Source organism: Fringilla coelebs (genome assembly GCF_963513975.1).
Source record: "Fringilla coelebs genome assembly, chromosome: 3".
NCBI classification, from domain to species: domain Eukaryota; kingdom Metazoa; phylum Chordata; class Aves; order Passeriformes; family Fringillidae; genus Fringilla; species Fringilla coelebs.
Genome location: NC_140030.1, coordinates 105,183,779 through 105,200,080, shown reverse-complemented (window position 1 = coordinate 105,200,080; position 16,302 = coordinate 105,183,779). Strand labels below are relative to the sequence as shown.

General features: G+C 48.0%; 1 protein-coding gene across 1 annotated transcript; it reads right to left on the bottom strand.

Moving 5' to 3' along the window:
* Positions 1 to 448: 448 nt before the first annotated feature.
* On the bottom strand, positions 449 to 14,684 carry SLC22A7 (solute carrier family 22 member 7; the record flags this gene model as incomplete). The annotated part of the gene is made up of 10 exons (XM_084201750.1): positions 449 to 512; positions 708 to 914; positions 2,240 to 2,348; positions 2,823 to 3,037; positions 3,133 to 3,242; positions 4,082 to 4,199; positions 6,582 to 6,750; positions 8,117 to 8,271; positions 12,162 to 12,265; positions 14,307 to 14,684. The coding sequence occupies 10 exons, from the start codon at positions 14,682 to 14,684 to the stop codon at positions 449 to 451; spliced, it is 1,629 nt and encodes a 542-aa protein (XP_084057876.1).
* Between the last annotated feature and the right edge of the window lie 1,618 nt (positions 14,685 to 16,302).

Below are 16,302 nucleotides of genomic sequence, written 5' to 3'. Positions count from 1 at the left end.
ATGTGTAGCTACAGTTTATGGTTTGAAATGAACCATAAATTACCACCCAGCTGGATTTATTAGAGCTTATTTGGTTTGTGTGATTCACACTTGGTATTTTTCTTGCTGCATTGTTTCTCCAGGTGTAGGAACCAATGGACTGTAGTTTCTGGAAGGCTGTGCACGGATCTGGAAGGTCCAAGTCCAACAAGGCCAAAGACTGGGAGAGCTTAGCACAAGGTGCCTTTATTTCCACACCCAGTTGGACCTGAGCATCCTTGCTGCTGGCCACACCGCAGAGTGGGTTAGCTCCTGCCAGCTGCTGTCCTGATCTGCCTCCTTCCTCCAGCGTCCTCAGTTCCACTTCCCTTGGGATTGAGATCGGTGGGCAGCAAAGGCTCTTTCCCTGGCAGATCAGAGCACGGCTCAGTTTGTGTAGTCCTCCATGGTGGCTGTCCCACGGGGTTTCTCACTTCAGGAGAGCCTGCAGTGGCACGCCCTCGGGAGTGCTGGCTTCTGGTGGCACTTTTACTCTGGAAGAAAAAAAATCACATTTAGGCTGATCGGCAGAAAAGCGGGAAGGTCAACAGGCCCACCGGCCAACAATCCAACTGGGTCGTCCCTTCTTCCCCTGCTGCCCACAGGGAATTGGGAATCGCAGGCAGCAGAGAGAGATGTCCCCTCTCCTCGTCAGAACCCACGTGCAGGGCAGGAGGGAGGTGACTCACTGTGGCTTCTCGACGTCCTCGATGCCCTCGGGAAGGCGTGCGTTGAGCGTCTCCGGCAGCAGGAATGCCGCGGCGCCGCTGCACACCGCCACGCCGCAGTACGTCACCTCGGGCAGGGACCGCCACACCTCGTCCAGCAGGAACACCAGCGGGGCCAGGGCCCCTCCCAGGCGCGCCAGGAAGGAGGTGTACCCCATCCCGTTCTGCCTGGAAAGGGGCAGACCACACGGGAAACAGAGGGATACTTGTGTTCTGTCAGACCTCTGCACTTTTCCCTGCAATTTTCTCTGAGTGCTGAGGCTTTTCCCCTCTGGCTTTTCCCACTACCATTTTTTAATTTTCTTTCTTCATGTCTTCCTAAAATCATCATCTATCCCAGAGATCAACTCTAGCTGCTGTGAGAAATAGATTTATGTCTATTGTGAGAAAGATGCTGCAGTTCCACACCAAGAATACCTGCTCTAAAGCTGTTTCCACTTTAAATGTCTAAAACCCTGAGAGCATTTTCTAATAGTAAGACTGGTGAGTCTTCCAACCTGCTCAGAGCAAATCCAAGTTCCTCCTTCTCCCAGGTACTTCTAGGCAGGTGGTATACACTGGAGATACCTGTGAGCATTTTTGGTCCAAGGAAGGAGTCCTTGGAGAGGAGACCAGAAATAAGACCTAATTTTGAGGGTATGGGTGGCATTTCACACTCATGACAAGGATCCCAGGACCTGCTTGTGCATATACAGAACAAGTCCTTCAGAAGGAACCAACAATTTTGTCTTTGCCAATGTCTTTGAGCACGAAAGATGCAAAGTGATCTGGGATAAGAAGGAGCAGATCAGTGTGACCGCTTTGGTTTAAATGTGAATCTTTCCCCGCATGCAACAGACCTTTGAAAGCTGAAGGACTAAATGGCAGGAGGGGACAGAAGTGAAGTAGCCCACAAGGCCTGCTGTAATTTGTGAGGTTTTTTTCAGTCTTCCACAAAAAATCAGTGAGGTGATGCTCTCCACCAGACTTAGCTATATCCCAGCCTATGCAAATGCTAAATCTGGTGTTCTGGTACCATTCCCCAGGTATGTCAAATAAGCTCTGTTTTTCCTCCTGAAAGGCTGGTTAATGCCTGCTTTAATATCATCCAATGCCCAAAAGACTCTCAAACATGTGGTAGTACGTGTCCCTTGTAAAACTTGGTATTTCAAGTCATTATTTTCAGGTTCTTTTAACAGTCCCTGACAGATTACAACAGGGAACAAAGCCTTTAGTAAGCACAGGTGCTTTATGGAGTGCAAAGATCTCCCCACACAGAACACTCCTCACCTTTCCATTCATCTTCCTGTCAGCACAACCTAACCACCCACAACCCAGGTGAACAAAAGGGTGGCTTTCTGCCTCTCTCTTGTGAGTATATGAAATCCCAGAACCTGCTAGTTCCAGAGGCAAGGGGGCCAGTGCTGCAGTGCACCAGCACATCCAGCTGTGCTGATGGCCTGAGCACCGCAGGCAGGCCCTGGGGGTGTGCTCAGGTGGGTGGCATCTCTTACCTCAGAATGGTGGGGTAGAGCTCTGAGGTGTACAGATAGACGGTGGTGAAGGCAGCTTCTGAGCAACCCTTGCCCAGAATGGCCACTACTGAACGCAGGGAGGCAAAGGCTGGGGGAAAGGAAAGGCATTTATGGCAGTGAGCTGCCTCTGGGAGGGAACTTCCAGGCAGAAGAAGGGAGAAGGTTCAGTGCTCCCACACAGCTTCATAGCCCTAGAGCTGCTGTCTCCAAAGGCTGGGTCTGCAGGTTTAGTAAGTATTAGCCCAGGTGGGAGCTGAACCGATGACAGGATAGCTCCTGACAGTTCCCACAGGGCAAAGTCTATAATTAAGATAGGCACTGTGCCTTGCCATTGCTGGACCTTTTAGCAGTCCCTTTGACAGTGACTGGAAACCATCTGCTGTGACCAGATATTGGGGTGAGCCCACATCAGTGACCTTGTCTCGTGGACACCCTTCAGGTGGAGGACTTCTCTACAAAGAATTGCCTGTGGACAGATCCACGTCTCTCCTTCTCCAGCACTGCACCACATGGACTCCCTCCCCCTTTAGCAAGCACTGTGTAGAGCAGAAGAGCCTCTCACACTTGGGAATGATGATGTTGGCTCCTATGCAGACCCCAGCCAGGATGAGCGTCCACGCCTGGCTCTGCCGCCGGCCGATTCGGTTCACCAGCACGTACATGGCCATCTTGGCTGGAATCTCAATGACACCAAAGACAAACTGGGAGAGGTAGATGCTGAGCCCAAAGCCGGTCAGGTTCATGCTCAAGCCGTAATAAGAGAAGGCAACACCGAACCTGCAAGGAGCGGGTGGAGTTGGGACCGAGGGAAATCCCTCTGGGAGCTGCAGGATGAATTCCTCCCCCGCCCCTCGTGAAGTGACACCGCTTACCACACCACACCAGAACACAGAGAGATCTTCCTCAGGACTGGGGTCCTGAACAAGCTGATGTAGGAGTAACTCCCTCCCATGCTTTTGTCTGTTGCCATCCTTGTGAGGGCCTGGCAGAGATGGAAAGAAGGAAATAGCACAGCTGCTGTACTGTTAGCATGCAGACATGAAACCCCAACAGGCTGGAGGCTTTGCCCTTCCCAGCTTCAGATCCACCTTGGATTTTCCATACATTCCCTTTGCAGAACCATTCTCTGAGCATACATTTTCAGAGTCATATCTTCCTACAATTTTACAGATTGCCTGCTATTTTAGACCTCTTTTTTCTTCTCATGGTTTCTTCTTCCCTCTCACCTACGTGCCCCATGTAGCAGAGAGGTCTGTAGAGAAATGGCAGATGGAAAAGTCAGTGTTGGCCAGTTCCACCCTTTTCCCCATGTAGCTGCCTGCTGTTGTATGAAAAGCTAGCAGCGAGCTTCATGCTTTGTTCTTAGGAGCACATTCATTTAAAGAGTAATTATTTATCCATCTACTTATATAAATACAGAATACCTAAAAAGTCAGGCACTGAAAAGAAGTTCACTGCCTGTGAAGAAGAAGAGACTGCTTGTCCAAAAAGCTTTTTTGCAATTGATTGAGGAGTGAGTACCAGCAGAGTTAATAAGTTCTACTCACTGTCTATTTACTCCAGTGCTCAGTCCACTGAGGCCTGGAGTGGAAAAAACGAGTGGAAAGACACTTCACCTAATGGATGGGATTTCTGGCCTTATGGGACCTGAGCTGGTGCTTTATCTTTAGGAGTGAATTTCTGCTTTCTAGAGGAAAATTCCCACAGTGCCCCACAGACCACACTGCAGGCTAAGCATTGCTCCAGGTAGCAAACAGAGGTAAAACATCGAGAGACAAAGTGGGAAAACAAGAAAGTGTGTCTGGATCTCCAGTTCCTTACCTCTGGTGAAACAGCAAAGTCTTTCCTTCCATTTATTCTTGCACATCTGAGCAGGTGCCTGTGGGCTTGCTTCACTTTGCCCTTGGCTATGAGCCACCTGGCCGACTCTGGGACCCACCTGCAGGCACAAGGAGAGGAGACTGTTCCTCTTGGAGCTGCCTGTTTTCCACCCCATAGCCATGGTTCTGGCATCTTCTCCATGAGACTTCCACCTGAATATAACAACTGTGGTGCATGGGAGGAGTAGTGGGGCACCCTTTTGACAGGTACAGGCTCTTCTACTCTTAAAGGCTGAGCTGGCTGAAGTTTCAAACTCTTACCAATCAAAACTGGTCCCAGGGAGCTTTTATGTACATATTTGTGCTTTCTGGGACGCTTTAAGCTTTGAAATTGTCAGCAATTAAAAACCACAATGTAGAAAGGATTCAGTGAGCTCTATACATACTTTGTTAGTTGGTAAAATGATTTGGTTTTCACAATAATCAAAGCCTTCTTCACACTGGAGTCTCCCACTAGAATGGTCCAAGACCAGATCCCTACAATCCAATGTTTGTGATTCATGTGCCCTAAATCAGATTACAGTAAAACTAATGAGCAACTGTTGTCACTATTCAAGCAGGAATTGAAAATGATGTATAGAGCAAAAATGTTTGGAGAATTGATCTTGTTGAAAGTTTTCATCTCCTTCCAACAGGCTTGCAACCTTGGGAAATTTAAAGAAGGAAAGATGGCATTTTGCACTCATTGCCACTGTCTCTGGAGAGTAATGCCATGTCTTTTGGTTGTCTAATGTCTCCACTGAGTTCTGACATTGTGTCAGTAATATCTACAGACTGCTAAATTAGATTTTAATTCCATACTTCAGAGGCTTTCAATTTTCTGCAATCACTGACCTTATGGGTGCTTGAAGACTAAAGTATAATTTATTGGAGAACTAATCTCCATGAAAGATAGCAACATAAGAAGAAATATCAAACAGTTATGATGAAAAGGGAGGGGGTCCAAATGCATCTGTGAATTTCAGCATTTCCAAGGACTCAGTTGTTTATGGCTGGTTGCCCTAGAAAGAGAGCAAAACAACCTGAACTAAAAAAGTCAGCAGGACACATATTTTAGTTGTGTTGGACTTGATCAGTGAAATACCAGAAGTTACTCCTTAGACTGTTAATGAATCAACTCTGTATTCTAATTTGTATTACTACATGGGGAAATTAAAAAAAAAAAAAGATGAAAAATTAAAGTTTCTCTGATTAAATGAACCATCTCCCATTTTAAGGCTTAGGAGATGTCAGGTATTCTTAAATAAGGCTACAGGGGGGAAATTGCCCATAGAAAGCAGGTGTATTTGGCCCATCAGGATGGTTGCACACCTGAGAAAAGCCTTGGGAAGTGCAGAGATAAATGAACTTGACCTAGCCTGAAGGTGTGGCTTTCATGGAAAATTTAGTATCCTTCCCAGTGAGGTGGGGACAGAGAATGGATAAATGTTTTATCTTGAGTTTACTAAGGATTAAAGCCTGGATCTGGTTGAGTGTTCCTTTATTGGAATCTCTTTTCTTTACTCTGAGCCACGTCTGACAGAGCTGGCAGCCCCAAATCCTGCTTTCACCTGTCATCCTAATGCCTCAGCCTCATTCCCACCTCCTCCTTGTCCCCAAAACTGTGATGTAACCTTGGGAGAGACGAAACCCAGGCCAGTCTGTTGGTAAGGATGAAAGTTTGACAAGAAAGTCTCACAGATATGTATGTCTAGCAGAAAGACTTTTGAATGTGGAGTCTGATGAAGGAACGGAGATGGAAGCAAGTTTTGATACAGAAGAAAAGAATTGCTGAGCCAGTCTGACTGGATAACCAAGGAGGCAAAGGGTCTGTTAGTTAGAAGGGGTTTTTATGATTTAGAGCAAAGGATAAACCCACCTCAAACAAGATGTTTTTACCAAGCAGAAAGATAGCACAGGCAAACAAGTCAGCAAATGTGGCAAGCAGAAAAAAGGTCTCAGAATTTTCTACTGCAAGAAAACTGAAAAACAACTTCTAGCTTAAACTGTAATGTACTGACTTTTAGTGACTGGAGAACAGTAACATGAATTATGGTAATTACAGTAGTTATGATAGGCTATAGATAAAAGTAAAGGTACAGATTGGTTCTCATGTATGAAGATGCTCAGCAAAGGAAAGTCTATAATGCATTGTAACCTAAACTCAGGGTCTCCAGGCCTGCCTGCAGCTGGAGCTGACAGCTGTAGGCACAGCTCTGTCACCCACCACCCTGGGCTGCTGTAACATCTTGGATGGAATAAACTGTGTTTTGGAGAGCCCCTGAGTCCCACACCTCTCATTTAAGCTCTTACACCACTCCAGTTTTCCAGAGCTGCCACACTTGGGCAATCCAGGTACAGGACACAGATGAGTCCTGCTCATCCTGAGGCTGCTGAATGAATCCTAGGATCCACAGAGGAGGCAAATCCCAGTGTGCTTCCTTTCTGGTGGCTCCACTCACCACAGGCAGACGATGCTCAGGAGGCAAGGAGCTGTCACAGCCACCAGCAGCCAGTGCCATTCCCTCACCAAGTAGGCTGCCAGGGCCAGCAGCATGTTCCCAAGGCTCCAGAAGATGCTGCTCAGGATCCCGGTGAAGGTGCGGTGCTGGACATCCACCCACTCCATCCCTGCAAGAGGGAGGCAGTATCCAGCTGGGGGGACATGCAGGATTTCTCCAGGAAGGGAGGGTCTTCAGGGCTTTTTAACAAGGGCAAAGCAAGGGAACATCCTTGGTCTGCTCCTTCACAAAGTTCTACTCTTTGGCTGATATTTGGAATATTAAAATATTCAGCCACAGTACTTAGGCTGTTGCAAAGCTGTCAGCCACTAAAATAAAACTTCAGGAAAAGAAATACTGGACATGTGTTAAGGAACAGTGGTAAAACCAATCTTGGTGATATCTTTTTTTATCCCATTCAATAGCATCCACTTGGTCTTCATCAACCAGATTTTTTTTTTCCCCTAACCATCTTGCCCGCACAGTTTCACATTTCGCTCTCATTATTCCCATTCCCACTCATTATTTCAGATGACAGAAATAGATTGGGAGGAATTGTTGTTCCCATGGAGCCCACCCAGAGCAGACAGCAGCAAAAGTGTAAAGCCAGCTGGGGGTCTCTTTGTTTGTGTGTGTGAACTAAAAGCCAGTTTTCCTCCGAAGTGGACATCGTGCTACAACCTCTAACAACCAGAAAAGCTCTACTATGACTTCAGGAATCAGCCTTTATAGCAATAAACAAACACAGCAGGCCTTGGGATTTGTCAGGTCTTGTGTGGGCTTTTCCAGTACTGAAGCCATTATAGCATTGACTAGATCTGCAAAAATCCTGGAAATTTCTGCTGCAACTGTTAATTGTTCTTGGGTACAACACTTTTTGCCCAGTATGTCCCAACTGTATCTACAAAATTATCCAGTGGTTTACTGGATATCCTGAAATCTGGAGCTTGTTTTTATGATGTAATTACCTAAATTCTTCAGCTTCAGTTTTGCCTAGCCCTGTGTGATTTTAAAAAATGTTTTGGTAGTTCTTCTCATAGTAAAATACAGATTGGCAGCTTAGGAAAACTGAGCAGTTTTTTTCGAGGAAAACTCGAAACTGGGGAAGTAGAAACACCCTGTAAATGACACATCGTGCTGAGGACAGGGCAATGCTGCTGAATTGTCTGTCCTAAGTGTGTGCTTGAAAGGTGAGAACTTTGTAGGAGAGGAAAAGGGGCAGAGACCTTGGAGTGTGGCTCTGATTGTGTCGCTGATGATACTTGACAGGAATTGCGTGGCTTGTCGCAACAGAAGCGCTAACAAGTGGTTGTTGTATTTTGAGTAGACTGTTAAATATTAATTAGACCAACAGCAAATTGTAATTCTGGGATCCTCGCAGGAGGGAAATTGCATTCCATGCCCCTGTTCCTACCAAGCCTGCCCTGCCTGGTAGAGAATTCCCTTCCCACCGTCTGCCAGCAGCCCCCCTGCCAGCCCCAGCCCCCCACACTCACCCAAGGGCAGGACAATCAGGGACAGGCCACTCAGGGCCACCCCGGTGAGGGTCCGAGTGACAGCCAGCATTGTGTAGGACACGGAGGCAGCGCTCAGCATCCCAAAAACCAGGGAGCACGCCAGGGACACCTGCAGCATGGTCTTCCTTCCGAACCTGCCACGAGCACAGGCTGCGTTACACTGGCTGGAAACCTGTCATGGGAGCGGGGTTTGAAATGGGCAAAGCAGAGATTTTAGAGGCAAATTAAAGGATGCAGCATGCTGGAGAGGAGGAAATGGCTCTGGATCAAGCCGGTGCAATCCCATGCACAGCCCACCCTACAAACTTTGGGAGTCTCCAGCGGAAAGACCAGCACTGCTCAGAACAACAAATCTGGCTCTCCTGGCAAACAGCACCACCAAAAGCTGTGATGCCAGCTTGAAATCCTGGGTTGCTGTCCCACCCTGCTCCAGTGTCAATGTCCTTCTCCCATGGCTTACTCAGGACTGGCCACTGCCACCACTCTCATGGAGGAGACAGAGCTGTGACACTTTCACCCTGCTCCTTGGAAGGAAAAGGAAGGAATCCAATGGTCTGCCCACATGTGCAAATAGCCCTGAAATCCTAGGGGGTTTCTGAGGAATCTGCCAGGATGTTGTCCCCCTTACCCAGTTGTCCAGAGTCCTGTGTGGAGAGTGTGGAGAAATACAAAACATTAAATGCACACAAATGCAATAGAAATGTATATAAACACACACACACTCTCCCACAGACAGAGAAATATGTCTGCACGGATTTCTGCACAACCTGTGAAAATCTAAAAATCAAAATGGAGCACAAGGTGTGGGTCTCCTGATGAACATCAGCACTGCCTGTTAGGAAAGCTTAGGCTCAAGCAGCAGAAGTGGATTAAGCCTGGCTGCAGGTGATGTTCAGTCCACAAGGACTGAAATCCTGCTCTGATCCTGGCATTAGGGGCTCTCCAGTGGCCTCCTGAGAAGGATGGCAGAAGGAATGATTGTTCCAGGGGTAAAAGCGGCATGCCAGGACATAATGTCACAGTAACATTCCCAAAAATAATTAAAAATTACTTCATTCAGCAGGTGATAAATGAACCGACTTGTGGCTTGAGTACAGGGAGTTTGCTGGATCTGCTTTGAAATTTAAGCTGGGACAGTTTGTAAAAGACACCTTGATGCCCCTGGGTCAGAACAGGGAGCACCCAGAAACCCCCCAGAGCTGGATCCAGTTTGCAATGGGTAACTGCCCAAGAAAGAAGATACATTTTGTAAGATTTTCCTTGAAAACACAGTAAGAAGGGTATAAAGCCATGATATTCCCTGCAGGAGTCCAGGCAGCTATTTAAGGAGCCATTACTAGACTCTCAGCAAATGCACACTACTTGCTAGGAAAACCAGGAGGGAGCTGGCAGGATTGAACTGCAGGATGTAGGGAGGCTGCTAGAAATAATGCCATTAAAATTGTCTTCAAAGAGAGTGGTACAAAAGCATAACTTCTGAAAGATTGTAGAAAATACAATAAAAGGACCCAATCTGGAAGTCTGCCAAAGCATTATTGAACCAATTCAGTACAAGGACAAGGTACAAAAGGAGTTTTTGGAGAAGAGCAGCCAATAACAGAAACAATATATATGTATTTTTGCATACATTTGTTTACAGTGAAGGTTTTTGGAAGGTTTACCTGGGTAAAATTTGTCAGTAGAGCAGTTCTCAAATCCAAATATCTGTAATGACTTAGAAAAAACCTGAATCTGAACAGCAGCAAAATGCCAGATGTTTTTCCCCCTGGAGCACCAGAGATGAAATCTCTGCCTCACTGTTAGCACAAAGAAATGGGATCTCATCTCTGCCAGAGAAAAGGAAGGTTGCTAATGGGAGGTTGACTTTAAAGAGATGATAGGGGAGATGTGGGGGGTGACATCTGAGGTTTAACCTAATGATCCTTAATTTTCCTCTTGCTTCCCTAGCCACTACTCATTGCTGTGTGGATGTTTGCCTACAGCAAAATTGTGTTTAGTTGTATAATGCCAAAATCTTCCCACTGAGTAGCTGTGGTCAGCTCAGAGCCTCCATTTTAAATGAGAGGTTTAAATTGTTTCTCTCTTTTAGATTAATCTGCCCTGAAATTCTGTCTTCTGATTGTCTCATCCAGTCACAGAGTCCTTTAGCTCCTTCTGCAAAGTCTCCACCCTCCGACCTCATCTCTGCCAGACCCAGCATTCCCTCCACTCCCTCCAGATTTTTTATGAATGCACTGAAAAGCACAAAAATCCAAGCACAGGCTGCTCCCCTGTCCTAATGGAGCACCTGCATCTTCTCTCTTCTTCCTGGCTTTTACTTATTTAGTCATGCTGAGACCTTCCTTCTCACCCTGGGGCAGATCAGTTTCTGAAGGAGTGTTGGATAAGGAGGCTGAGATGATGGTGTCTCCTCTGCTGAAAAGTCTGCTGATTGATGCAAAGAAATCCTGTACATTTGTGAGAGTTGGATATTTTGGAAAACCCAGCTGATCCTTCACTGGTGTGTCCTGCCTTGCCCTGGGGCTCTGGCTCCACCTTTCTGAGGAGTTTCTGCCAATTTGCCTGGTGCAGACAGAAGTCAGGCTGCCTGGCACTCCTGAGATCTTATTTGGAGACCAGTTAAAAGTTTTTCTATCCCCAAGATGCTGTAGGGCTCCAGGACAATGTCTCCTTACTCCTGGCATTTAACTGGCATTCCTCTGGTGTATTTCTCTCTGCCCTCTTCTGTCAGCTCATTTCAAAGCTCCAGCTCCAACACCTGCCCCTACACATTCTCCCACTGGGAGCATGGACTCATTTATGTCTCACACTACAGTATTTTTATTTCCAGATGCTCCTTTTATGCCTTGATCCTCTGCTGGCACTTCCCCCTCACAATCCATTTGGGAAACAAATTACTTTTCATTTTGTGCTACCTTGTGTTGTCTTATTTTCTGCCATATTTTGTCCTGCTCCTTTTCTCAGTTCTGAATTTCTCTCCCTCCAGCTGTGCTATAAAACTATTGTAGATACAAAACCAAAGCACACAGTTTGAAAATCATGCAGGTGGCTTGGGTCCTTGTACAAGCATAGCCACGTACCCATGGGTAAAGATAAGGATGTCAAAATTCCCATCTGTAGCACTAAAGTCTCTGGGTCCTTCACACTTCAGGGTCCCCTCTGCAGGGATTTTGCAGCTTGCTGGGTTCTAATTCCTCCCAGAGGAAGGAAATCAGGAAGCAGTTTCCCAATAATGAATAATGAACAGGGAACAGCACATCCCAACCGCGTGCCTGGACTCTGTCCTCTGATGGGTTTCCTGGTTTTGCTGTTTGCAAAAATATTTAGTTTCTTATCTGATACCCTTTCTAGATTATTAATTGTATTTATTTTTCAGGTTTATATTGTCACATCCCAACATTTAACCAGAGAGAGCAGATTTGTTTCTGTTTGCTTCATTGCTTCACCTCTTCCTTAAGGAATAAATACCTCCCTTCTTGTAAAGAATCTCTTTTACTCTGATTCTCTAGGAATGACAGATTCAGATTTTGCTCGCTGGAAACTCTTTTAAGCTATGGCAAGAAATTGCTCTGAGCCCCTCACTTGGGTGTCATTAGCTAATTTGTGTATAATTTGCAAGGAGTTAATTTGTGTACAGTTTGCAAGGAGTTAACTCTTTTAGCCTTTTCGTCCAGCTTTGTATCAACCAGCTTACTCCATTTTTAGACTAAAGCTGGTCTGGCAGACTGGATTTTTTGTTTAGTTTTTTTTTTGGTTCCTGCAGCACTTCTGCCCACAGTCAGCAGTGCATCTGACTCCTAACCAAGGCCAGAGCTGTGTCTCTGCTCCGGGAAGCATTCAGTGGCTGACTGATCCGGGAAGCGTTTACTCCCTTGAATCCAATTTCCCAGTGACAGGCTGGATCTCCCTTTGCAGTTGCCTTTTCTCTTCCCCCACCCCTCTGCCTGCCTGGTGGAGGTCACATGTTTGTGGCATTCTTTCTGTGAAGCCGAGGCCAGGAGGAGCAGCCTGGGAGGGCTCAAACCTGTCGGAAAGGTCCCCGAACACCATGGCCCCCACGGTGACGCCGATGAAGAAGAAGGTTGCTGTAGCCTGGTTCAGCCCACGCTGCTCACACACGAGGTCCCACTGAAACACAAGGCCAAAATGACACTTAGTGCCCAGCCCAGTCCCTGCTGCCTTCTCACACTCCTTCATTCCAGTGCTCCTTCATTCCATTGTGTCTTCCAGTTTGTATCTGCTGAGTCTGGTGGACGGCTGGGATCCTGCACTGAACTGCACATCAGACAGTGCCAGGGTCCTGGAAAATGGAAAGCTGCATCTTACAAAAGTCCCAGTTATCCATCCCCACTGTGACAGCCTCTCTGTGAACACTTCATAGAATCACAGAACCGTAGAAGATGCTGAGTTGGAAGGGACCCATCAGGGTGATCGAGTCCAACTCCTGGCCCTGCACAGGACACTCCAAAAGTCACCCCAAGTGCCTGAGATCGTTTCCAAATGCTTCTGGAGCTCTGTCAGGCTTGGTGCTGTGACCACTGCCCTGGCGAGCCTGTTCCAGTGCCCAACCACCCTCTGGGTGAAAAACTTTTCTCTGATATCCAACCTAAACCTCCCCTGACTCAACTCCAGGCCATTCCCATGGGTCCTGTCACTGGTCACCACAGAGAAAAGATCAGTGTCTGACCCTCCACTTCCCCTTGTGGGGATATTGAAGACCCCAATGAAGTCTCCCCTCTGTCTCCTCCAGGCTGGACAGACCAAGTGCCCTCAGCCACTCCTCATATGGCTTCCTCTCCAGACCCTTCACCATGCTCATGGCTCTCCTTTGAATGCTCTCCAGTAGCTGAAAGTCTCTTTTGTATTGTGGTGCCCAAAACTGCCCCCAGGACTTGAGGTGAGGCTGTCCCAGTGCAGCTGAGGAGTTGGTTTGGACATTCATCCTTAATTAAGTTAATGAACATAATTTTACTTTCTTGGAAGCACAAATATCACAAATCTCTACAGAATGCTGTGGCGAACTGCAGAGTTAATTTTCTCTGTGTGCAAACGTGGCAAAATTTAATCATCAACCCAGACTTGCAGCCTCTCTGATGAGGCCAGCTAGACCTCAAGCAACCTTTCTTGCTACAAGAGCAGAATTCCAGAGAAAGCCCTGGTGCCTTCATGGGTCCCAAGGCTGCTGGCCATGGGAGCAGCATCACGAGGCTTTGTGCTGCAGAGTGCCTCCTTCTAGCCTCTCCCTCAGCACTGCTTCACATCTTTCTCCAGTGCAGAAATGAGGTACAGACCCAGGGCACACAGCACCCTCACCCCTGTGAGGAGCAGGAGGGGTTGAGTGGTGGGGAGGAAGCACCAGCTCCAGGCTAAGACTTGTCCCTGCCTCCACTGAGACAACCAGCACTATCCTTCTAGCCCAACTGCGCCCCTTTTGCCTGACCAAATTTCACCTTCCCTGAGACCTTGTGTGATTTGGACTGTTTCCCAAGGAAAGTAAAGCATTAACACCCAGAGGTATCACTGCTAGCCCTGGAAAAGTGTTTCAGAAGGTGGGTGGTTAATATTTGATGGGCAGGGACCTTTTGCAGGCTCAAGGTTATGGCTGGTTATGAGCTCGGTGGAGGACCCTCAGAGAGAACATTTGATTTGGAAGAGAGATATTGGTGGTAAGAGAAGAGAGGCAGCACATCCTTGGGGAGAAGAGAAGGAAGGTGAAGATCAGTGAGGAGGGGTGGCCAAGGGAATAGAAGTTATAAAGTGTTTGGAAAACCAAGAAAAGAAATCAAGAGCCCATGTGAAAGCCTGACAGATGCAATCTTGTGCAAATGCCGCACAGAGAAAATCCTATATTTGTGTCTTTCCACTGCCGTCTGACCACTCCCAAATCTCTCAATCATCTGGAGAAATTAGGATGATTATAATGAGAAATGTTGGCATCAATCTAAGCAAGATGAGATGCTCACAAAAATAATATTAATAAATATTAGCTCCTATGCTGAGCTTCAGAGAGCTTCCCCCTCCCAGGACATCTTCTCTGAACAGGTCATGTCCACTGGCTACAATGCACAGATTCCCCTCTCATTCTGTGCACTCAGCAAACACCTCTCCATCTTCTCCCCAAAGCACAGAGCTAATTTCAATTTTGGCTGGATCCCAGGCCAGGAGTTACCTGGGTGGAGATGGTGGAGGTGAACTGTGAGTGGTCATAGACCCATCCGTGCTGGCAGTGCTGGATGATGGATTTGTTCTCTGGTTGCAGGGAGGAGTTGAGCAGCAGGTGGAACTGAGGCTGTGAGAACATCTCACAGGAGCTGAAAGTGCCATCGGGCTTCTGAGGGATGCTGATGAGCAGAACTTCCTCCACGGTGAGATTCACAAATGCCTCTTGGTGTGGAATGGCACAGTGATGAGAGGGGGTGGCAGCAAGAAAATTGTGCAGCAGGAAATGCATGGGAAGGTTGATTCTTGTGAGGCAGAGGATAGTCAAAATCAAAATCTGGAATCTGCCAAAGCCCCCAATTTCCAGCAAGAGATCCTCAAATTTCATCTTTCCTGTGGAGTTTGCTCATTCAGAGCAGCTAGGTACCAAGGAGCAGCAACATGAGCTTGAAAAGCAGCCTCTGCTCTTGGAGCTCAACTTCCCATGGCTTTTCATACAGCACCTCTTTGGACTTTGAGACCTTGCTGAAAGGTGCCAAAAGTCACAGTGGAACTCTCCATTTAGGGTGTAGCCAAAGAAATGATCCTGTGTGCCCACAACACATCCTTTGCAAACTCACCCAGCACAGGGCACCTGATCTTTTTGGAGTCCTTTCCTCCTGCTGTGGTTTTGGAGAGGGACATCTACATTAGGAAGGGAGGCTGTGGGGACAGGGCTGTGAGAGCATTCTCATTTCTCACGTGAAGGTCCTGCAGCAAACTCTGCCTGGTGTGAGCTGGTCACCAGCCAGACCCACGGGACTGTGACAGAGGCCTCGGGAGGAGCAGGGGTGTCCCACTGTGTCAGGGCATCCAAGGACACCAAGCTTGGCTGCTGAGCGCCAGCCAAGTGTGTTTTGGTGTGGTTTGTGTCATGCCATGCCCTGGGAGCAGGGAGTGTACAGAAGCTGCCTGGAAGGGAGATGTGTCTCGGGGTAGATGCAAGAAGGGAGGTGTGCCCTTTGGGGTGAAAAGGTGGGTGAGGGCCACCTGCCCACCTGTGCCCTGCAAAGAATGGAAAAAGTGAAATGTTTCCCCACAAAGTGCTTTTCTGCACCTGGAAAGGTGTTTTCCCAGGACAAGGGCAAGGAGATGATGAGAGCTGCAGTGCTGGCAGGCAGAGAGGCTGCACCTCTCATGTCATGGCCATAGCACACTCTGCAGGGTCCAGCCCCGTGCTGGTGTGCTCTGGGGACTGATGTGACAGCCAAAGGAGTGAATGTGCAACACCTGACAGGGCCACAGGTGCTGCTGCCCCTGCTGCACAGACTGGGGATGAGATTGGGGCAGTTAAATTCAGAGCAGTGGGAGAAGGGGCTGACTCTGCCTGGGGTCCCTGCAGGACCCTCTCCTGCAAGTCTTCTCTCACCTGGGGACAGGACACAAGCCTGCTTCCCTTGCAGCAGGTGTTCCAGGCAGACTGAGCCCGTGGGGATAACACATCCCAGAAGGCTGTGTCCTAAGCTCAGGGGGCAGAGCATCACACAGCAAGCAGGGGAAACACCCTGCAAGGGCCACAGCTGAAGAAGCAGAGCAGTGGAGCTGCTGAGAGCTCACTCTGAGTTACCTCCCCCTGCATTTTCACCCTCTGCACCTCTCTCCTCGCTGTCTGTGCCCTCCCTCCTCCACCAGCCCTGCACTCTTGAGTGTTGGTAGGTGCTGATGCATCATCTCCAACCTTTCTCCAAGCTGTTGCCCCGGGACATGCTCTGCTTTAAAGCAGCTCCAGTTTGGCCATCCACCATGAAAACAGGGTTGTTTGGTGTTGGGATGCAGGCACAGCAAGGCTCTGGGCTCAGGGAATGTTGGAAGTGGTGCCGACTGCCAGGTGCTGCATGTCTGCACTGCAGCCAAGGGCTGGAGACAAGGGGCTGTAGAGCAGCAGGTAGGGATGAGGAGATCCAAAAGAGCTTTTCCAAAAGGGCTCCTGCTGTGGCTGATGGCCCAGACTCTGTGTCGCCCAGACA